The 23,915-nt window shown below is 52.0% G+C and overlaps 1 protein-coding gene across 11 annotated transcripts in view; it reads right to left on the bottom strand.

The window, feature by feature from the left end:
- TSPAN9 (tetraspanin 9) overlaps nucleotides 1-23,915 on the bottom strand; it is a 221,915-nt gene that overhangs the window by 70,928 nt on the left and 127,072 nt on the right. For 10 of the 11 annotated variants that reach the window (XM_053225724.1, XM_053225729.1, XM_053225721.1 and 7 more), the window contains one exon: nucleotides 14,183-14,262. In XM_053225724.1, coding sequence (XP_053081699.1) covers nucleotides 14,183-14,245 — 63 coding nt within the window. In that variant the 5' untranslated portion in view covers nucleotides 14,246-14,262. Of the gene's footprint in view, nucleotides 1-14,182; nucleotides 15,106-23,915 lie in introns of those variants that run through there. The other variant, XM_015061433.3, reaches the window with a different exon arrangement.

The raw sequence follows: 23,915 nt of genomic DNA, 5'->3' as shown, positions 1-23,915 counted from the left end.
CACCGTGGGCACACCCTCCCTAGAGCATCAGCAGGCCCTTCCAGCAGGCCCAAGGGCACTCACCAGGGGTGGGCATGGAAAGGGGCTGACACAGTGGAATCCATATGCATGGTTTGCTGGGAGATGCCTCAAAGGTGTCTTAGCTCTGGGGAAGCTGGAAAACCAAGCTACCTACCTACCCCTGAGCAACTCAGACATACCAAGATGACACAGCCAGGCACAGAGAGATCAGAGGAGCACCACGGCTGCCGAATCTCCCCCACACAGGCAGCCAGGATGGCCACACAAACACAGCAAGAGCTGCTGGATGGGGGTGGGGAGGTCTCAGCCTCCCCATCTACTCCTGACCTCTCTCCCCAGGAGGTGGGGAGGACACTTCCAGGGGATGAGCAAATCCTAGCAGTGGCACCTGGCATTTGGGGGGCCAAACACTTTAGCACACATCTACCATTTCTGCCTCTGCCCCTTCTTTTAGTGTCAGCTCCCCTGTTCTCCTTTGGGGAATTCTCTTCTCCCCACTGCATACAGCCATGTCCCATCAATCAAGGTGCTCTGCTCAACCCTGGCCAAGGATGGGCTCATGACCAGTCAGACCCTCTGTCCTAGAAGTCAATTCCTGAGCAGTGGGCCCCAACGGCCAAAAACTGACAGAGTCGACATGACCAGGGTCATCGTTACCTCATGGTAACGACACCCCAGAGCAGCTCTGGCTTCTGTCCTTGTGTGTGGCCTGTTGCTTGGCTTTCCTTTTAGCCTGTGAGCTAACCTTGTCTCTCCATAGATACTGAAAGATCCGTAGATAGAAACACAGGAGTGCAGAGAGCAGAAGGAAAAAGAAAGCCGGGCCGGTGCATGGCCAAATGCTAAACAACTGCTGGGCTGAGGTCACAGAGATAAATAGTCAGGTCTCTGTGTTCTGGAGTTTGCCATGGTTGGTGTGTGATGCTTGCAATCTATGAGCCCCAGAGTCCATCCAGGAAATGGGTTGCTTAAAATGAGGATACCAGTTTATACCCAAGGTCACACACACTTGCGGGGAATCTAACTAAACTGACATATTCATTTACAATGGACCCTTGAACAACACCAATCTCCCCATGGTTAAAAATGTGCATGTACATCAATCTACACTTATTCAAATATGTTGCCAGAACTCAAAGATCTTCCTAAGAGACGTGTCTTTCCAGGGTGTATTAATTACAGTACATGGTGGTTATTACTTTCTTTCATAGAAATATTACCCATATGGAACAAAATGCTATTATTAATAAAAATGTATTTTACACATGTGTAAAAAAAAATCTGCACCTAACTTTTGACTCCCACAAAACTTAACTACTAATAGCCTAATGTTGACTAGAAGCCTTACGGATAACATACACAGTTGATCAACACATATTTTGTATGTTAAATGTATGTATCATATACTGTGTTCTTACATTAAAGTAAGCTAGAGAAAAGAAAATATTAAAATCATCATGAGGAAAATACATTTACAGTATTGTACTGGAAAAATATCTGCTGTGGACCCACACAGCTCAAACCCATGTTCAAGGGTCAACTGTATATATAAATATAGAGACACGTATTCACACTATAAAAACATTTCTAAACATTTATGATGTATATTCATACACATTTATATACACACGTGTCTTACGTATGTCTGTATACACGTGTGCACATGTACATGTATGTATATATGTGTGTCAACATGTGTCTGTTTGTGTGTGTTTGGGGCAAAGGGGAGCTCTGAGAACTTACAAGTTAGGTACCTCACAAAAACCTTTAGGCCCCACAATCCGTGCTACTCAGGGACTCATCACACAGAGACACACACCTTCCGACTGCCCCCAACCCCACTCCTTCTGGCTTTGACTGGCAAGTGTCTCTCCTCTGGCGTATGGGGTCCCAGTCCCAAGACTCTGAAAGGGCACCCCCAGCCCTAATCCTGGGGGAGGACAAGCAGTGGGCAGGGCCACATGGAACCCCTGGTTGGGCGCACGGGACCGAGCCCACCATGTCCAAGCAGGGTTGCATCTTGGGGTTCTGTTCTGAGGTGGCTGGCAGCTCCCCTCACATACAGCCACAGGCTCTGACACAGAAATACAATTAAACCCCCGCTCCCTGTGGAGAAAGAGGAACGCTCTTGCACTGCTGGTGGGAATGCAAACTGGTGCAGCCTCTCCAGAAAACAGTGCGGAGGCTCCTCAAAAAATTAAAAATAGAACTACCCTATGACCCAGCAATAGCACTGCTAGGAATCTACCCAAGGGATACAGGAGTGCTGATGCATAGGGGCACTTGTACTCCAATGATCATAGCAGCACTTTCAACAATAGCCAAATTATGGAAAGAGCCTAAATGTCCATCGACTGACGAATGGATAAAGAAGATGTGGTTTATATATACAATGGAATACTACTTGGCAGTGAGAAAGAATGAAATCTGGCCATTTGTAGCAATGTGGATGGAACTGGAGAGGGTTATGCTAAATGAAATAAGTCAGGCAGAGAAAGACAGATACAATATGTTTTCACTCATATGTGGATCCTGAGAAACTCAACAGAAGACCAGGGGGGAGGGGAAGGAGGAAAAAAAAGTTACAGAGAGGGAGGGAGGCAAACCATAAGAGACTCTTAAATACAGAGATAAACTGAGGGTTGATGGGGTACAGGGGAGAGGGGAAAATGGGTGATGGGCATTGAGGACGGCCCTTGGGATGAGCACTGGGTTTTGTATGTAAGCCAATTTGACAATAAATTATATTAATAAAAAAAAAATAAATGTTAAAAAAAATTTTTTAAAAACCCACTTCCTCATCTCCTTTTCTGCCAAAGGACAAATCTAATCATACTTTTCCCTTCACAGGCTCTTCCCACTTCTCCCTCACATCAGAAATCATTTCTCAGGCCATCCCACTAAATTTCTAACTCCACAATAGGAAGGGAAACTGAGGCATAGAGAGACAGATGGAATTTTTCGAGTGCTCATCACTCATCACGCAGTGACCAAGAAACAACACCAGGGCCTACCTAGAACCAGATCACAGGGCACCAAAGCCCACGAGTCCACAGCACCTCTGGAAATGAATGCAATGGAGGCAACAGCATTTTCCAGAGTCCTGGGGGAGAGTGCTGTGTGTGCTATAAAAAAAGCACTGATAAACCACTGCTCAGGGAGACACCCACCAAGGGCTTGCTGCAATAAGGCTGGTGGTCACAGAGCCGCCTTCCAAGGTAGTGAGTATGTGTGGCTGTATGGGTCCTGTTTGGCTACACGGGATACTCCAGGTGGGGGGCCAGTATGGCTCCCCCCACAGCATGGGGCCTTTCCTTTAGATAAACCCCAATCATATTTAAAGGGTATCACCTGCCGAAGGCATCCCATGATGAGCCCACCCAAGCCCCCTTTACCTAGCACTTCTGGGCCATTCAGCCAGCCCACAGACCAACACACATTAACTGAGCACCAATCATGAGCAAGCAAGGCACAGATAAGATGAAGGCCCCTCACGCTCACCTCCTCCTGCTCATGGCCTTGGATGACAATGCCTTTAGCTTCAGTGTCCTCATCTACACAGCAGTACCACTGCCCACTCGAGGTAGCTGCAAGGATTTCAAGTTCCTAGAAGATGCTAGCAGAGTGGGGGAACAAGATACAAAATATAAAAGCAGGGCCATATGGTTAGAACAGTAAACCCTGCCAGAGGGCCTGGGTGGCTCAGTTGGTTGAGCGTCGGACTTTGGCTCAGGTCATGATCTCATGGTTCATGAGTTCGAGCCCCAAACAGGGCTTGCTGCTGTCAGCACAGAGCCCGCTTTGGATCCTCTGTCCCCCTCTCTCTCTGCCCCTCCCCTGCTTGCACTCTCTCTCCCCCTCTCTCTCCTTCTCAAAAAAAAGGAAGAACAGTAAACCCTGCCATGATGAGATGAGTAGAATCTGAAATATTTAATAGCACAATGGAGGGTCATGCTTTTGGGAAGCTGTGAAGAAAACAGTCTTCATTCTGGGGCACTCGCATAAAAAGCACAAAAACAGATCATGAAACCTAGACTGTACACAACTGACTACCCACTAATCTGAGAAAGGCCCTGACAATCACTAGGTGGTCATCTCCTGACCCATTTCTGTTGGGGCTGGGACTGGGGGAGGGAAGGCACAAATCACCAAGGGGTCACATCCAAATATGCATAACACTGGTCCTGTTATCGCAGGGTTGCACCGCACCAAACTGGAAGCACAGATCCAAGAAAAACACAATCTGAAGTTAACAGAGGAAAGAGCTGGATCAGGATGACCTCCCAGAGTTAGTCATAAAAAGAATATGGGCTCTGAACCCAGGTTCAAATCCCAGTTCTGTCACTTTCCAGCTTAGTGATCTGGGGCAAAAATCCCTAACCTGCCAGAGCTTCCAACTCCTCGGAGGCAAAATGAGTATAAACCTACCTCTCCTCACCAGGTGCTGTGGAGGGCAGATAAGGTAACAAAGTTAGGGAAGTGTCCAGCACAGCACCTGGCCAACTGCTCAGCCCCACCACACCATGAGGAGGAGTGGCTGGAAGGTGCCCCCTTCTCCATCCTCGTGTGCACAGGAGTTCTGCTCAGCCCCACCACATCACGAGGAGTGGCTGGAAGGTGCTCCCTTCTCCATCCTTGGGTACATAGGAGTTCTGCTGGACTCTGAGGGGAGGAAGGGGTGGTGTCAAAGGACGGAAGATCAAAAGTCTCGACATAACAAAAGCTGTGTAAGAGCTTCATGGAGAACACTATGAGACTTTACAGAAAGACATTAAAGAAGGCCTAATATATGAAGTATACCATGTCCATGAATAGAAATACATGCCTAGAATACAATTTATATTCATAACTGGAAATTAAAAAATAGTAATTCTCCCCAAATTGATCAACAGACTCTATGCAAAGCCAATCCAACTACCAACAGGGCTTGCATGAGGGAGGGTGGGGAGAAGAGGTGACTGATCGATTGATTTTTGGTGAAACTAAACAAACTGTCCAAAATTTATGCAAAAGGACAAAGGGCCAAGAACAGCCAAAACATTCTTGAAAAACATCAGATAAGAGGATTTGCCTTACCAGAGATCAAGACTTATTAAAAAGCTATAGTAACTAACACAATGTGGCACAGGGATAAATAGTGCCATGGAAACGGCACAGTTGGCATGACTCATCTGAGGGGAAAGTAACACTAGCCGATCACTGGAGGCAGGACCACCGATTTGCATATGGGGAAGAAAGAAACTGAGCCCTACCTCACACCACATGGAAATATATATAAGAAAGTGAAAAGCTAAGCTATAAACTGGAAGATATAGACTGTGTTTGTGGCACACTTAATAGACAACACATTAGCATCCAAAACATAGTAAAACTCCTAAAAAATAGGAACAAGCAAGCAACTCAATAGAGAAATGGACAAAAACATAAAACAGGCATTCACAGAAAAGAATGGCTAATAAACCTATGAAAGGATGTTCACTAGTAATCAGAGAGATGAAAATTTACGACATTAGATAGCATTTTACACCCACGATATTGGAGAATGCCAAAACTTCCCCTTGTCAACTGACATTGCACTGGTGGAAGTGTCAACGATACATCCACTTTGGAGAACAATGTGGCATTATCTGGAAAAGCTGAAATGTGCAAACCCTAAAACTTGGCAATTCCACTCCTTGCTATGTACCCCAAAGCAGTTCTCCTGAAACTCTGGTCCATGGAAATGCTTAATGCTTCAGAACTTTATAGCAACTTGATGCTTCCAGAACATTCACATGCATTGTCAATGACTGTCTGGATGTAGGTGAGTCACCTGCGGTTTGAGCTGAGAAACCCTGGCCTATGCACACCAGGAGCCTTGTACGAGAATGTTCACAGAAGCATGTTTTTAAAAAAGGAAATAATCCAGATGCTTATTATCAGAAGAATGATAATGGAATACTTTAGAACAATAAAAATAAGTGGATGATGGCCACACGTATCAACACAAATGAATCAATAAACACAACACTGAAGTCTTAAAAATTCAGATGATTCCATCTATCAAAAGTTTAAAAACAAGCCAAACCAAATGATGTGGTGTTCAAGGATGTTTACGTATGTGGAAAAACCACAAAGAAATAGACCTAACACAAAAGGATCCTGGTTCTCTCCAGGGGACAGGTTGGGGGCACACTCGGGAAGGGGCACACAGAGGCTTTGTGGGTAGAGCCAGTGTTTTATTTCTTTTTTAATTTTTTTTTAACATTTATTTATTTTTGAGACAGAGAGAGACAGAGCATGAACAGGGGAGAAGCAGAGAGAGAGGGAGACACAGAATCTGAAACAGGCTCCAAGCTCTGAGCTGTCAGCACAGAGCCCGATGCGGGGCTCGAACTCACAGACCATGAGATCATGACCTGAGCCGAAGTCGGACGCTTAACCGACCAAGCCACCCAGGTGCCCCATAGTGTTCTATTTCTTAAGCTAAGGAACACATGGGTATGTGTTCCTCATGTAATTGTTTTAAACTATATGCATTTACATATGATTTATTCCACAATTTGAAGAAAACCGTTTTCAGTGACTGTTTTTCTGGTTAGTAAAGTGACCTGGACCTAGAGCCGCTCATCTGCTCAGGTCACAGGCCAACTGCCCAGCCAGCAGAGTCCAACACTGAGTGACATGTCCTCTGAGCAGCCAGGGCAGAAGGCCCTTAGAGACCCTGCAATACAACCACCGGCCCAGCTGGCCGGCTCCCGGCCTGACTCACCATGCCAGCGACAAAGGGAAGCAGAAGGGTGTGGGCCGCCCCACCTGGGACGGCCAGAGGTAAGTGTACAGTGAGTGTGGCAAGTGCGGCTGCCAGCCCTGGGGTCTGAGACCACACCGCACCCTTCCCCCATTGCCTCCCACCCTCCATCCCAACAGACCTGCCTGAACCTCCTGGCTTCTCCATTTCTACCCCACATACCCCTATGATCAGAAGACACCCTGAATGATCCCCAAACTGAAGAGACACCTGGGGCCCCTTGCAGGGCTCCAAAGCCCTGCCTGCCTCTGTCACTCTGGCCCCAGGGCGTGTGACTCTGTTAGAGGGGCTACCTGTTCACATGCTCTCACCACAATGAAGCGCAGTGATAGTAATGTAACCATAACGGCAGCTGCTAGGCATTGTGTCCAGCATGGCAGCATCCTGCTAAGCAGGATCCCTCCAGGACACATAGATGGCTTCAGCTGGGCCTCATCACAGCCCTGGAAGATAGCTGATACTGTCAAGCATGAGGAAATCCAGGCACCTCCAAAACACAGGACCCGTTCCTGGAGACTCTGACTCAGTAGGTCAGTGAATGGGAGGCGGGGAGGCGGAGGGTGGGGGGGCGGGCAGGGGACACGGCCTCTGTTCATGTAAAAAGGTATCTGGTTGATTTGAATCCGTATCCTAGTGAAGAACTGCCAAAGCAGACAGAAGCCACGTCTCTGTTCTCCTCGGCCAGTCACCCTCCAACAGCCACTAAATGGGACCCCCCACACGCACCAGTGCACTAAGCCATCCAACACAAGGAAGAAGCTCTGAAACCCCGCAGCCTTCCCTTCCAAGCGCTTCTCCGGGACTCCTCAGAGCCTTCAAAGCTTGCTGGGGCCCAAGGGAAGAGAAGGTAGAACCCCTCCCCATGGAAGCACAGACTCACTACCTGAAAAGATATTTCAGATATCACCCGAAGCCCCATGACTAGCTAGAGAAGGGTAGGGGGTGAACCTGATCTCTGCCCTGCCCTGCACCCCACCCCACCCCCACCCCACCCCAGCCACAGATCTGCTCACCCTCGGGCCCACGTGCCATTTGCAACGTCCCTGCCCCAACCCCCCACTTCTGCTGGCAGATTAGCTTTCAAATGTGAGCAGGGACAAAGCTGGCTCAGAAGACTTAACTCTGCCCGACGGGTTTAGCTCAGCTTCAAAGCTTCCTAACTGGAACCAAATAAGCGGGCACATCGCAGCTGGAAGGGAGAGGCCGGAAGGGGGGAGAGGACAGGGGCATCTCTGTAAGCTGGATTACCTACAGCAACAGCTTGCAGCCTGAGTGACACAGCAAGACCCGTCATGGTGCTCACTGTCGGAAAAACAAAACAGCCCTTTCCTCCAGGCCCTAGGGACAAAGTGAAGAGCGTCCACAGACACTGGTGCACACGCCACAGCAGGGCAGGGCCACCTCCTCCTCAGAACCCACGCCTCACTCACCGCCCTGGAAGCTGTTCTCAACCGGCACCACCCAGGCAGACACCAGCCTTTGTTTCTCCGGGTTCAGCCCATCTCACGTGTGCAGGAGGCTCTGTGTCTCTTCCCCTGGGCTGCAAGCTCTCCCCGGGCACGGCTCTGGATCACCTCGAGTCTACCTTTCTCCACCTCTATCCGGGCCTGGAACCCCACCCTCATCGATCCAGCAAACTCTTCTCCATCCTTCAAAAGCCAGGTGTCACTGGCTCTACTCGGTTATCTTTGTATCTTTTCTCTACTAAGCAGTATCAATTATTCTATTAAGTAACTCTACTGAACACCTACTGCTCAGAACTGCAACTGTTTACTATAATTGTTTATGTGCCTGGCATGTGCCTGACTCCTCCGCCAGCCTCTGAGTAGTAGCTCCAGGGCCTGGCTTACAGCAGGTGCTCAATAAATGCATGCAGTACACACTAGCCACAGTGCATCCTGTCAGCCCTCTCAGAAGAAACAGAAAAAGATACATACTTCACTAGTTCTTTTTTCTAAACTAGAAAACTCCTAAAGGAAACTCAGACTTTTTTCCTCCCCTTTATTTCTGATGGACACAAACATTTTAGAGAGGGAGAGTCAGACAGCCACCATGCGGGGGCGGGGAGACAAAAGGACAAATCAAGCCAGGCCACCTGGAGGCTGGGTCCAGACCTGCTGCTGTCCCTCCCTAGAACGCTGGGGAGGGGGAGAGGGCCCAGCTCTGACCCCTGCCTCGGTAGCCCTGTGTTCAAATGCTTGGTGGAGGACAGGCTGATGACCTCCCGATTCCACGACTTCCTGGCCCAAGAAAGCTGATCTGCTCTATGCAAGCCCAGTCAGCCTGTTCTCACCAACTAGAGGCTCCTGTGCACGCAGCGAGCATTCAGTAAATAGTTGTGGCATGAGTGAATGGGCTCGATTGGGACCCCAACAGCCCAGCAAGCCCCAGAGCCCGCTGCCAAGTTCAGCCAAGGGCAGTCAGGCACATGGAGGCACAGCAGGGGGAGGGCGAGGCCCCCCATCCTCAGAAGAGGTCAGTGCGGTTTTCTGTGCTCTCCACTGGCAGGCCAGCCAAATGGAGGGCAGAACCATGGCCCTTTCCTCAAGGCAGCGACAGCATGCACCCTGTTTCAGCTGGGACTCTCTCCTTTCTCTCCTCTTCCACCCCGCCCCCTCTTGATTGACACCAGTGCTGGCTCTGACACGATTTAAAAATAGATATTAAGACAAGGAAGTTTAATTTTTAATGCTTTGGAAAGGAAGTGAACACGGAGCCGGCATTCATTCCTTCATGGCCATGCTCTGGGGTCTCACCAGGCCCCTCTCCCCCAAACAGAGCCATGCCTGACCCACTCCAAAGGCCTACTTGGAGCCCTCTGGGGAGACAGCCTGATGCCTCACACCTGAGCACTTCAGGAAGCCTCTAAATGCCTCTTGCTGCCCAGCTTAGCTAGTCTCTCGCTTGGAGAGGCCAGGTGCAAACCTGTTTGGACCCTGTTGGGGTCCCCTCAGCCCACTTCCCACACTTCGCTTTCCAGACAGAAAGCACCACACAGACCCCTGAGACACACAGCCCATCCAGCATCGATTGTGCACAGACCCGTGTCCTGGGCCACCATGGACCAATGGGGAGCCAGGGAGCCCGCAGAGGAACTCATAACACAGCCAAGCCAGTAAAAAAACACATGATGTGACAGGAGAGCCTTAACCCAGTTGCCTGCACCCAGAGGCAAGTGAATGGTCTGTGAGGGGCCAAGCCGCCAAGACCTGACCCCACTTAGGGGAGGTTAATCAGGGCCTCCACCCGGCACCCTACCCGTAGCAGGCCGGCCCCAACCTTTCCCCTGCTCCAGCAGGCACACTGAGCACTGCCTCTTTGGCTAATTGGCCTTTATTAAGGGAGCGATCCACAAGGAATAGACTTTCCAGTGGAGCCAGAATGTCACTGCTCTGCCAGCCATGATTTAAAGTGACAGGGCAGCTCGGCCAGCAAGCATGGAAAGTGACCATTATCCTGAGTGGCAATTAGGCCAGCAACCGCAGGCCCACCCCAACCCTCCTTATCAGATAGGAGCTGGATTTGGTTTGGGAGGGTCTGGCAGGGATCATGATCTGCTGTCCCAAGAAGGGGACACGGGCCCCAGCACCCAAAGCCCACGCCTACACTCTCTCTCTCCCCTACTCAGAGTTTAAAGCATCGAGCCTCCTTTGCCCTCCTGGAGGGGCTCCAATTCACTTCATCTCTCCCCAGGGTATTCCACCAGATGGCTCCCGGAGGGCTCAGAGATGGGGCTGACAGAGGGAGCTGCCCCATGGTTTCCACTGCTGGGAGAAAGACCCTGGGGTGGGTTTGATTACCAGTGTACACCCCCCTTGGGATGGAGAAACTTCTGTCCCAACTCAGGCCTCCTATTCCCTATCCACCAAGAAGCCAGCATTCTCTTTGGCCCCAAGGATCAGGGTGAGGGGCGCCAAGGAAGAGGAGGAGGGGCTCAGTCAGGCATGACCCCTGACTCCTCCTCCCCTAGCCCCACCATCTCTAGCAGGCCCTCAGAAATGCTGCCCTGGGTGCCAGCATGGCTAGCACCATCTGGGTGAGGTCGCTGGTACCAGGAGCAGACCTGGACACCACCCCCTCCCCCAGCGGCCTACAAGTCACCTGCCCTTTTCTTGGTGAAGAGGAGGAGCACAGGCCACATAGATCTGCCTCTATCCTGCCCCCGGTGATGTCACCCAGGCTCTCACTGATAGCAATACTCTAGAAGCTCCACCCAGTGGCAAGGAACCAGGATTCTCACGCCTGGGGCTGGGGGGTGCAGTGTGACAGCTGCACCTCTCCTCCACGCTGGGAATCCTCCCAGCGGGCTCTGAGAAGGCAGGGGGGTGTGGCGGCAGCGGTGGGTTTGGAGAACTACCAGGTAGGCTCCAGGATCTATAGGAAGATCTCTATCTATTGATTGCAGACTTCGGTTCAACTCTAATGCCTCAGAAAAGCCTTCTTTTGGGACCTGAGCCACGAGACTAGGAAAAGCGATGGCTACACGATTCCTAACAATTGCTCTGGGTCCCACGGGCCTCGGGCTCTGACCAGCCTTGCATCCCTCCTCACCCTTACCATCTCACTGACCTCCAGCCTTTCTCTTCCTGTATGCATTGGAAGTGAGCAGAAGTCTCCCAGGGGTCCTGCCTCATCAACTACCCCACCTGCCTTGGGCCTAGACACCTTCATTCTTTCTCTTCTGATTTGGCTCTTTCCTCCACTTCTCTATCAGGCCCAAGCACCTGCCTGCAGGACGTCTTTGTTCAAGTACAGTCACCCCATACCCAAATCCTGGCTAACTGCCTGCTACACCTTCTCCACCTCCCAAAGAACCCAGTGGCAAATATTCTCGCACATGCAAGCATCCGTTTCTCTTCTGCTAACTTTCCATCTTTCCTAAGGTCTACATCTTATTTTGTAACTCACATGCTACCAGCATAAAAGAACTGGGTCTTTGAGATTCAATTTCTCCCAGCTCCTGGCATGTCATGGGAATTCTGAAAATATTAAGTAATCAGAAAAGTCAGAGATTCTGAGAGAGAGAGACTCCTTGCCTGGTGAAAGAGGGGTGGTGGGTACCTCCTAATTAGGAAGAGACGGCACGTTCTCTCACTATAACCAAAGAAAAGAAAGCCATTCCATCAATCAGCTCATTAACCTCTGCCAAGCTTTTAAGGGAAGATGAAAAGAGCCCTTGTCACCCCACAGTTAAGTTGCTTAGGAGAGCCTTCATCACAGGCAAGTTGGAGAACTAACTTCTCTTCCCTATCAAGTGGGACTCCCCACCACACAACAAGATGTGGTTTCACCACCCTGGCCCGCCATTCATTCACTCACAAACATAATGAGTGCCTACTACGTGCAGCACACAGCCCACCGTGCCAACCTGTGAGAGAGGAGGTCCCTAAACCAAGCCGGGACCATTCTGGAGAAGGAAGGAGCCACAAGCAGTTATATCTACTTCGACCAGCAGGTGGCGGGGTGGGGGTGGGGAGGAGGGGGGCTGAGTAGGAGGAATTGTTGGCTGAGGCACTGAGCATCCCCACCAAGGTCTTTCTAGTAAGTGTTAAGATATACAGAGTGGGGCAAAGAAGAAAGGTAGGTTGAGACTATGAACAAGGGCAGAGAGGGAAACTCCACCATGAAAGCGAGGCAGCATTCATGTAAATCGTAGGCACTAGAGAAATACACACCAGTACTTGGCTGACACGGACACTGGCAAATGAGTCAGAGGACCAGGAGCACTTGCCCAAAGGTGGCCACAAAATCATTCTTGACATTCCAGTGGCTCTGCCCCAATTTCCACAAAACCCTCACCACAAGACAGGTAACGTCCTAACGGCGGTGGCTGGAGGGCCCAGGACCATGCAGACATCCGGGGAAATCCAACTCAAATGATCTCAAACCAGGCTCTTCAGAAGAAAAGCAGCAGCCTATGCCCCAGGCCAGGAAGGGGGCTCCCCCCACAGAGGGAAGGCAAAGATGCAGGCTGTCCCATAACTAATGGGATCAGACATGAGGGAGACCATCACAAGAGCCCCCCCCCCCCCGACAGGAAAGGAAATCCAGTCCTTAAGCGATAAAGCGATTTGCCCAAGGTCACACAAGAAGCTAACACAGAACCAAGACTAGACCCAGTCCCCAGTCTTCTTCCCGCCCAGTCCCGAGCTCTCCCCTTCTATGGGAAAAGTCACTCCCCCACACACACACCCCCAAAAAAGTTGGTCAGTTAAAGCAGATCACTTCACACGAGTGTTGAACATCAAAGCACAACGGCTGCTACGGAGCTTCACTGTGAATGACTTTCTCCTGCCCCCAGTGCTCTTTCTGGACCATGGGCAGCTGACAGCCTCCAGCAGGCAGGACAGGCCCTGGGGCAGAGCCAAACATCTGTGCTGACTACGTTGGGGCTCTAGTGAAGAAAGGAGGAGGCAGCAGCTGGGATGAACAATTAGATGTGAATTTAAGAAGTTTTCAAATTTGTGTAACTAGTATTTCTTCTGCACACACGCACACGTGTGTGCACGCGGCCCCCAGAGTCACAGAGGATGGAGAACAATTCCAAGCTGCCCCACCCACGGACACCTTCTCTAAAAAATAATCTCTCACCAAGGATAGGGGTGCTCCCTTTGTCCCTTCTAGCCTCTGGGGCTCCTGGAGCTGGAGAGGGCTGGCATTCCACGGTGGGAGCACATGGCCAGCCCGCTCCCTGCCCAGTCCACTGCAATCCCTCAAAAGCAGCTGCCCGCCACCCGATGGCAGCATCCCTCCCACACTCTCCTTTTCCACACAAGCCCTAACTCAGGGGCATATCTGCAGGCTACCAAACGTGTGTCTCTACACTTGGGATAGGGGCTCCTCTCCTCTTTCTGGGACTCACTGAAGGAGTCAGAGGAAGTGACCTCCACTACCCCTCCCACCCCCACCTCATGCCCACAAAATGCTGCAGATCGTATTCTTGTGTATTCAGGAAAAATACAAGAAGAAACTCGAAAACCATCCACACTTGTGCCGGTCTTCCACTCAAGGTCACAGCTGTTAAAAATTCTGGCCCCACACCTATTTCTGCAGGTTACCCAGCTGGAGGCACTTCCAGCATGGGTTTCTTACAGGGGAGGGAGGTGGCAGCAAACTTTGTCAGCCACCTAGGAAGTAGAGTAAGTATCTCCTGGAAGACAGGCAAGTTAGAGCCTCCATTCAGCCACCACGGAGAGAGAAAGGAAGAGAAAGATGAATGAAAGGGGGGGGGGAGGACAATTTTTTAAAACCCCCACACTTACCGTTGTGCAGAAAGCAGGGCAATGCAGCAGCCAGGAGGAAGAGGGTATCACGCTAGGATAAGCAACGAAGAGGAGAGGTGGCAAAGGAGAGATAAACGCAAGGACTTACCCAGAATATCAAATTGAAGAGGAACATCATGTACTTCAAGCAGCAGAGGCAGCCTCTGGCCATGTTGCACTTCTTAAATTCTAGGAGAAAAACAAAGGACAGGTCCAGGTAAAACACCACGTACTTGCTGCCTTTGGGTGCATTGTACTTGTCAGTCTTAACGCCAGCCTCGGCGCGGCTCTGGCCCCGCGAGCCCGCGGTGCCGTAGAAGGCGCCGGCCGTGAAGCCGCGGCCGAACGGGCGGCCCGAGGTGGACGGCTTGGCAAAGTCCGAGTCCTTGCTGTCCAAAGATGGACTCCGGTGGATCGAAGAATCCTCGCTACTCGACTTCTCCATGCTCGCGTCGTTCCCGGGGGGCGCAAGGGGCGGGGGGCATCGCTCCCGGAGTGGGACGGAGGGGGCGCCCAAGTCGGGCGCGGGCTGCGGGCGGACTGGCGGAGCCCTGCACGCCCCCTCTCTGTACCCGGGCGCACTCCCGGCCAGACCCCGTGCTCAGGGGCCGCTGCCTCTCGGACGGCGCCCCGCTCCCAGCCGCCTGGCCCGGGAGGGCTCTGCGGTGCGGCGCGGCTCGGCTCTACGCGCGCTCGCGAACGCTCTCCGGGAACTGGCTGGCCTGCGTAACTTAACGTCTTTGGGGAGGCTGCAATTTGATTTCTCTTTCCAAAGCGTCAGCTCGCCTCCCGGCTGCACCGGCCGCTCCACGCGCGGCACAGGGCGCCAGGATCCAGGTCCCCGGGCACACCTCTCCCTGCCCAGCCCCAGCGCCGAGCCCGACCACTTCGCGGGCGCTCCGCCTCCTCTCGCTCCGCGACTTTGCGGAGCTGCTCGCCGGCCCTGGGCTGCCCGGGCGCGCGGCGGGCCGTGCCGAGGGATCCGCCGCAGCTGCCACCGCTGGGCTTTCCCTGCGAAATCCCAGCCCCGACTCCTGACTCCGAAATTGCCCGGAGCCCCCTCCCCGGGCCCTCGGCCCCGCCCCCTGCTTTGCATTCGACCAATGAGCAGTAGGCCTTACGGGGGGCGGGCAGCCTCCCCCTCCCCAATGACACATTATCTTTAATAGGATTAGCGTTCTGCTGTGTGCCTATACAAGTGCGCCGCGAGCCCTCGCTAAATGTCAAGGGCTCTGGAGCTGGGGGTAAACCAGAACCTTCATCGGAAGGCGCTGGTCTCTTCAACAGGAGAAAGGGGGGCGGTGAGAGAAAGGGAATGGCTGGAGGTACCAACGACCCAAGGAAACCAGAGGAAAGGGCTGGGGAGGACAGAAGGAGGGAGGAAAGAAGCGCGGCCACTGTCGAGGTGGCCGCCGCCCCCCCCCCCCCCACCACCACCACCACCGTGCACACGGGGGCCTGTCCGACCCCGGGCACACGATCTCCCTGCTACACACACACGCTTTTGCACACGTGGGTCTAGCTACGGCTTGCAGGGAAAAGAGACCGCAGGGGAGGCGCGAGGCATGGGAAAGGCGCTTGGGGCCTCCGCGGGGCGCGCGCCGCCCTCCCCGCCCCCTCCGCGCGCGCGCGCACGCTCCAGCACACACGCGGCTCCGCGACGCTCCTGCAGCTGCGCGAGGCCCCCCAACCCCCACCGCCCCCGCGTTCCCGGGTGGGATGCGGTGCTGGCTGGGACCACAGCCGGGATGAGAAGAGTAGGTGGCAGAAGTAAGGTCCTGCCTTACCCCCTCTGAATCCTGCCTATGACAGGGTGACGTAGGAGTGCTCTTGGACACAGGCAGAGTCCTCTCCCGTGAGGAGGGCACGAAAGGGGCTGGTCAAGGGAAACAGCACGAGGAATGCTCTAAGGGACTTGGGGAACATCCAGGAGGAGACTTGCATCCCACTGTAAAAAAAAAACAAAAAACACGTGTGTCCCCTGGGCTCATGCAGAAGTCTGCACTGCTGATCTGGGGCTCCCATACTTGGGAAACAAAGAAAACTAGAAGACGTGGGGGGCAAGAAGCCCACCTCTCTTTTCTGCCCCGAGGAAGAGAGTGCTGAGAGCCCCTGAGAGCAGGGCCAAGTATTTACCAAGCTCAGTATCCCAGCACCTAACAGCGGCCTTGGCCTCTAGGAGGCGCTAGACAAGGATGGCTGGAGAGAGGAGGAATTCCGGCCCCTCCGTGGGAGTGGGAGTGTGAAATGTCCACCCTGGAACCCATTAGACATTTATTCCACCTTGCTATGTGCTGAGCATGGGGCCAGGCCCTTGAGGAAACACATAAGGTGTGCTGCTCCCTGCCCTTCAGATACACACAATCTAATCAGGAAGACAGAAGGACATTAATCACCAAGGCGATGGGCAGGAACATAATTGGCTGTGGCCCAGAGGGAGGGGGGCATTAATTCCAACCACAGGGACAGGAAGACACTCCTCACAGGTTGGCTGTGGTGGTCCCATGCTGAGTCTGCACTCTCACTGGCTCACAGCCAGGGGTACAAGCACCCCACTTCTCTAGAGGGACCTGCAGTGGTGTTACTATTCTAAGCCCCTTCCCCGCTCAGATGGCTGCCCAGCAATGAAAGCTAATGAGCATCACAGCCATGGCACCTTGGTCTCTTGGCTGGGCACAGTGGTCTTCTGGATGCTTTCTACAGATGAGGGGCACGTGTCTGGCTGGCTCCTGACTGAACCCACTGCCACCTGACTGGAATGGCTAATGTCTTTTGTCCTCTTCAGCCCTGACCGGCTCCCACGGGCTCCCGGCTGCCACTCCATTCTCATAACATTACTTCTTTGATGCAGGAGAGATCATTTACCAGCTGGACTGCGAGTCAGGAGACCTGTTTTTCACTCTGAGCTCAATTTTGAGCTGTGTGATCAAGAACAAGGCAGTTTGCCTTTCTGAGCTACCATTTCCTCCTCTTTAACATGGGGATTAATAGAGCCTCCCCCCAAGAGGAGTTGTGAGAATAAACTGAGCTGGCAGGTGTGAGACCAATCTGAGTACCATAAGTAAGCCCTGAGCAAATGCAAGAGCCTGTTATCACTAATCTCAGAGATTCGGTGGTGTCAGCTAAGGTGCTCCCAGGCTGGCCCCTCTACCTTCTCAACTCTTTCCCCCTTGATTCACACCTTGTTCAGTGAGAATAGCCTCTGCATTGTCTCTGGATCTTCACCTTCATTTCTAAGTGGATTTAGGCCAGTAACTATTTCCTGGTGGGCAAGGGTGAAGGACAGGGTAAGAGAAGAGGAGGCTGCCAGTTAACAGTTCTGCTCACTCCTGGTCACCCTTGTGGGAAGGGCATTGAAGTCCAGGTCGTCTGTCCATTAACAAAGTTCAGTGATGTCCCCTCAGGGCACCTGGCTCAGCCACTATAAGAATAATCAGAGCTTTGTAAGTCCTCATTATATCCCAAGCACCCAGCTTCACACACACTGTAACTCACCGAATCCTCATGACAACCCTACAGAATAAGGATGTTATTATCCCCATTTTACAGATGAGGAAACGGTATGATTTCAAAGCCCATTTCTTTACTCTCTTGAGCTCTAAACCAAGTTCCCACCCTTGGGAATCTTCCAGTCTAAGAGACAGAATCTAAAAGCACAACAGGGAACCTGAAATTGCATGTTCTGATGAGAGGTCATTAGATAAAAGGATCTTAGGTCAGGGGGAAGCCTTCTGCCCCCACTCCAAGACCATACCTAGAGAAGCCCAAAGTAGAGCGATATAGCACGTTTCATGACAGGACCAGCAAAGAGCGTCCCTTATGACCCCTGGAGCGAGTATGGACAGGGAAAGAGGAGGCGGGAGGGCATGTCAGGAAGGCATGGGTATGGTACATGCAGGGGGCAGTGAGGAGACAGGCCTGCCTGAAAGTCAAAGTGAGCTACTGTGCACGGCCTTGCATGACACAGGAAAAGTTTGGACTTCATCCTGGAGCTTCCCAAGCAGTGGAGGCACATGACAAAATTGGTGCCCTAGGAAGCCGGGTCTGGCAGCAGCGTGGAGAAGTGAGAAGATCAGCTGCTGTGGTTGTCCCGATTTCTTAATATTTTGGGTACATAAGTAACCACCAGGGATCAAAGGTGGTCTGAGACACCATGTCTCCTGCCCACCCCCGATCCTCAACCACTTGCCATGCGCAGGAGAGCTGGAGCCCTTGAGGATCTCTGAGCATGTGAACAAGACAGAGCTGCTTTGCCGTGCCTTTTTCTTTTTTTTTTTTAACAACAAAAAAAGTGAAGCAAGTACAGAATCCCCAGAGGGGAGAAAGAGAAGTGAATACGTGAAATCAACATGCAACATCTCCACTGACTGGCAACTGGGGAGATGTGGGCTCCGAGTAAATGTCAAGCTCTCTCTGCCTCTTCCCGAGTTTCTCGGGCTTGCAGTGTGAGACACAGCTCAGCTTTGGTCACTCACTCACCCACACACAATCAGAGCTGATGGGCCAACACAGATCCCCTTCCTGACCTGCACTGAATGTTTCTGTATTTGGCAGTGTGTGCAGCTCATGAGGTATCCTGTACCTCCAAGCTTCAAATAGGGCAGCCTCATCGAGAATTTAGATTAGACACGAGGTGACACTTGCTATCCTAAGGAACGTGTGAGATGGGCCACCTCTGATGAGGCTTACCTCATCCCAATTTTTAAACTCCAAAATTGGGATCTTTCTAAGCAGTATAGAAAATGCTTTAATTGCTAAGCAAACCATTTACCCATGGTGCCAAAAGAAAAGAAGGCTGGGGAGGTCCCTAACAGGGGGCAATATCCCACAAGGTTTACAAGAAGGTTCAGCAGACAAGGAATGGTTAGAAGGGTCCAGAGGCAGGGGCAAGTCTCCCCTTTGCCATGAAAATTAAACAGCTACAAGGTCACATGTTACCATACTTGGCCAGGATTCAGGAGGATGGTAACAATGCCAGTGAAAGGTCAGAGTAAAAAAGAACTAGGGGTAGTTCTGGTTTTTATGCATTAAGTTTCTGAGACCAGTAAGGAAAACAAATAGGGCTTGGCTGCAGTGACCAGGTTCACGGTTAGACAGGATTGCTCCAGACAGTCTACCAAGGGTGGTCCAGGTCCCTCGCTCTCTGGGAAGAGAGTCCCCAGCTATTTGTTCGGCCTACAATTATAGTTTGCCCACATGCCTCTGCTCTGGCCACCAGGCTTCCCCAAGGAGGCAGGGGCTGGATCTGAGCCATTCCATCACCCCCCAGGGCCTGTCACAGTGACCACCACGGGGCTGGTACTCAGAATTTGTAAATAGGTAGAGGAGAAAGAAAGACCACCATGCCTAAGTCCTGGGTTCTCTCTAAGGACAGCCTGAGAGCCCCAAGTTCATTAACCAGAGGATGGGACACAAGCCAGATATCTATGGAATTGTTCCTGGAAAGCAGGCTATCTGAGGCCATCAGAACCTGACGAGGGAACTCAGGAAATGTAAATTTCCCAGCTACAGATAACAGGGTATAAAGGCCACAAGGTCAACCATTTTGTTCACAGCCATATTCCCAATACATAGAGCAGCATGCGATGGGTGAGGAAACAGATAAATAAACTTACAGATCTGAAAGCCATTTTGGAGGAAGACTCAGGAAAGGCAGGAAGTGGAACACAGGGAAGACAGAGAACAAGCTGCTCATGGACCCCTCCCCATCCAGGGTGGGGATAGAGGTCCTTTAAGAGGTGCTCTAAGGACAATGCACGTTTGCCTCCACTGAGCCCCTGGTGAACTCGTGCAGGCTCCCTAGTACTGCAGTCACATCTCAAAGCTCAAGAGCTGGCCATGATCGGCCCCTGTCAGAGGCCACTCCTGGCTACTGAGAAGCCATGACTGTGAAGAGACCCTCAGCTGTGCGTCCACACTCCACAAGTGAGAGGTAAGCACACTGGTCAGAGCATATGCTGGTGATACTGTGAGTAGTTAGCTCTGAGAAAACTGGGTTTCGGCTATAGACCAACCAGACCACTCATCAGGAGTACTAAAAATAAGGCTTCTAGATCATGAGGAGCCAGGTGAAGGTATGTATGGATCGTCAGAAAACCAGCACCCCTCAGCACATACCACATGCCCTTGTGACTGTGGGGCCAGAGGGGTCCGGTTCTGTGAGAAATGATGGCTCAGATGCCATCAATAACCCCTGCCCATACCCACCGCCCGACCCAACCTCCAAGAACAGAGTTCTAGCAAACTAATGTCAGGGAAGTGCTCTGGGCTTTGGGACTAGATGGACCTGCATCCAAACCCCTTCTGGAGCAAGTTATTCTAGAACTGCCGAGAAACCTAGAATGACCACTTACCCACATGTATCTCAGTTTCCACAACCACAAAATGGAGATGATAATGCACACCTCCCCAGACGGTAAGAAGCTAGAGATTAGGGGCGCCTCGGTGGCTCAGTCAGTTAAGCGTCCAACTTCAGCGCACGTCGTGATCTCACGGTTCGTGAGTTCGAGCCCCACGTTGGGCTCTGTGCTGACAGCTTGGAGCCTGGAGCCTGATTCGGATTCTGTGTCTCCCCGTGTCTCTCTCTGCCCCTCCCCTGCTCACACTTTGTTTCTCCCTCTCTCAAAAATAAAAATAAACATTTAAAAAAATGAAAAAAAAAAAGAAACTAGAGATTAAAGGTTAACACTGTAATGCACACAGCACAATGTCTGAAACAGAGACATTCAAAGGAATTGAGGCGCTATTATCATTATCAACATAATTATTATAGTAAATATGGTCCCAGTCCCCATCTAATTACAAGGCAGTTGAACAGAGATACAACACATAATCAATACAAAATGTTCTGTGGCTCCAATTCTAAGGTTGAACCCTGGCAGTTCCTCTTCCTCAGGCCCTCAGTTCCGGGCCCCCTTGTCCTGGGCCCAACACCCCTGCATTTGGCCAGCCCATGGGTCCCAGTGCCATCCACCTGCCAATGTCACCTAAACGTTTACCTGGATCTGCCCCATCTTCTGAGCCCCAAGTGCACATACCCAGCTCCCACTTGCTGCCTCACAGGCAGCTCCAATTTCACATGCCCCAGAGGGACTGACCTTGCCCTAGCCCTGCTCCCCAGGCCAAACCCTCCCCTTCTCAATAAATGGCCTAACACTCAACCCATTCCTTATGCCAGGAGCCCAACACTCACCCTTGACTCCTCATTGGCACTGCCACTTGCTCCCACCTCCAATCAAACACAAGTCCTGTCCAATGAGCCACCTTCTACTTCTGTCTCCATGGGCACTGCCCTGGTCCCATCTGACACCATGTCTCACTTGGGCTCCTGCCTCAGCCCAGGACAAACTCCCGTTCCCACCTCAGCCCTAGGTCCTCTTCACAGGGCACCAACACTGTCTTCTCACTCACGGTGTTCCCCTACTTTAATCCCTCCAGAGGCTTCCCATTTCCCTGAGATTAGGGGTGTGTGTGTGTGTGTGTGTGTGTGTGTGTGTGTGTGCGCGCGCTAGTCTACTTTCAGTTGGCACCACTGGCCCCAGCCTACTTGTCCAGCACCATTTGCAAGTAAGTATTCTTCTCTTGCTCATTATGCCCCAGCCAGCAAACCCTCTGAGCTTGCTCTCTCCTCAGAGCCTTTGCCCATGCTGTTCCCTCTGCCTGGAATGCTCTTCCTCAACCCACTGCCTGACTTAGTTGTATGCACCCCTGAGCTCTTGCAAAAGAGTTTCTTCTGGTTTGCTGGTTACCCCCACAGCCCACACCGAAGCTCCCCTGCCCATCAACAATACAGCCTCAGCACCACCCGCCTCTTCTTGCCTAGCACAGTTTGAAAGTATACATTCATGGGGCGCCTGGGTGGCTCAGTCAGTTAAGCCACTGACTTTAGCTCAGGTCATGATCTTGCGGTTTGTGAGTTTGAGCCCTGCGTCGGGCTCTGTGCTGACAGCTCAGAGCCTGGAGCCTGCTTCAGATTCTGTGTCTCCCTCTCTCTCTGCCCCACCCCTGCTCACACTCTGTGTGTGTGTCTCTCTCTCTCAAAAATAAATAAACATTAAAAAAATTTTTAAAGAAAGTACACATTTATTGAGTGACAGTTTGCCATCTGACTCTCCTATTTGACCATGAACCTGAGGGCAGCAGGGATTGGGTCTGTTTTTCTCACTGCTGTGTACCCAGTACAATGCCTGACCAATGGTGGGGGCTCAATAAATACTTGATAAATGAATGGGGGCTCAATGCAGGGTGTGCACAGGGCAAGCCAGTGTCATTAGGAAGGGCCTTCCAGATGTATGGTCACCTCGGGCCACCTAAGGAACAAAACCTCAAGATACTAGTTACCTGTATGATCTCTGGTTCCTCAACTACAAAACAAGGATCTCGGACTAGGTGGTTAAAGGCACTTTCCAGAGTTCCAGCCCTGAAATTCCCACTTGTGAAATGGGAAGATGGGCAGGACTGGACAGGCAGAGGGCAGGAGGAAGAGTGTGCTGGGAGGGGAATGGCTAGGCAAAGCCAGAGGGCAGAAGAGTGCCCAGGACATCCAGGAAGGACATGTCCACATGCCCAGCCAAAACGAAGCTTTGCTGAAAGTGCATGAGGGAGAGAGGTGGGGCTGGAGCAGAGATGACCCTGGATGCCAATTAAAAATCTACATAGGTGTTTCCCCACCTCCTCCTCCCCCTACGCCTCTTGTTGACTCCACCTTCCTCCACCCACACTCCCACCAAGATGAACACGTTCAAAGTCGCCATTTCCTCTGCCTGGAACTCCCTCTCCACACTTCTCTGACTGGCTAACTTTCACAGCCCAGGTGGCATCCGGGTGGCCTTCTCCTAAAGTCTGTGCCCCTCCTTGGAGCTCCAGAGCCCGTCGCAGCACGGCACTGCCCATTTGCCACCCTCCCCGACCCCAAGACTGCACTCCTTGAGAGCACGGGCTGTGTCCATCACCTTTGCAGGCCAGCCCTTCGCAGTGTCTCGCACATTGTGCTCTTAAACATACAGGCACTCTTAAATACCACCAAACTCTTGAGTGGGCCAGTGAGGGTCTTTGAGGGGCTTGTGAGCCAGGAATAGTCGCTCTTTAGAAAAATGCCCCTTGGCTTAGAGCAGGGGAGGCTTTAAGCAAAGAGCAAGAATGGACACTCCCAAAGGACAACAGTCTTTTCTTTGAGGCGGTTTATAGAGTAAGAGGCAGCAGCGGAAGCTGAGCCCTGGAAGCATAGGCTGGTGGTCCACCTGTGCGATGCCCACCTCTCAGGCCCTTTTTCCCAAGAAAGTCCCAAACCAGCACCGTCTTTCATCCCAAGCCCAATCAGCATCCCGAAAGGGCCTGGTGTGCAACACATTGTGCTGGACAGATGTACCCAGACCCACAGATGCACACACACTGAGCCATTCACTCCAGGGAGACAGAGAGAAAGAAAGGATTTGTTATTAGTACTTATCAAAGAGGGCAGGTGGCTTCAGGGAGGATGAGATAAGGCCAGACCGCCAGGCACAGGGACGTGTGATGAAGCCTGAGGTTTATTGCCATGCACCAGTGGAAATTTACTGACCCAGCAAATCCAATATTCCTAAACCACTCCACAGAGGGCACTGACTTGCCGGCTGGGACCGCGCTCTCTGACCCAGCATCCAGCCTGCCTGCGAAGCTGGCCCTTGCACCTGGGACCCTTCCGCTGATTCAGGAGCTGCTGCCTGCTGCCTCCCCTCTTCCCTCCGTCCCTCCGCTGAGCCTGGAACCACCGTCGGGAAGGGCAGTGCGTGAGTGGCACTTGGGGATGCTCAAAAGAAGATGGAGAAAACACAGTGCCCCGGGATCCACCAGCTCTGAAGTCC

Source organism: Acinonyx jubatus, chromosome B4, assembly GCF_027475565.1.
Source record: "Acinonyx jubatus isolate Ajub_Pintada_27869175 chromosome B4, VMU_Ajub_asm_v1.0, whole genome shotgun sequence".
NCBI classification, from domain to species: Eukaryota; Metazoa; Chordata; class Mammalia; order Carnivora; family Felidae; genus Acinonyx; species Acinonyx jubatus.
The sequence above is the reverse complement of the archived record's forward strand: the minus strand, read 5'-3'. Positions and strand labels throughout refer to the sequence as shown.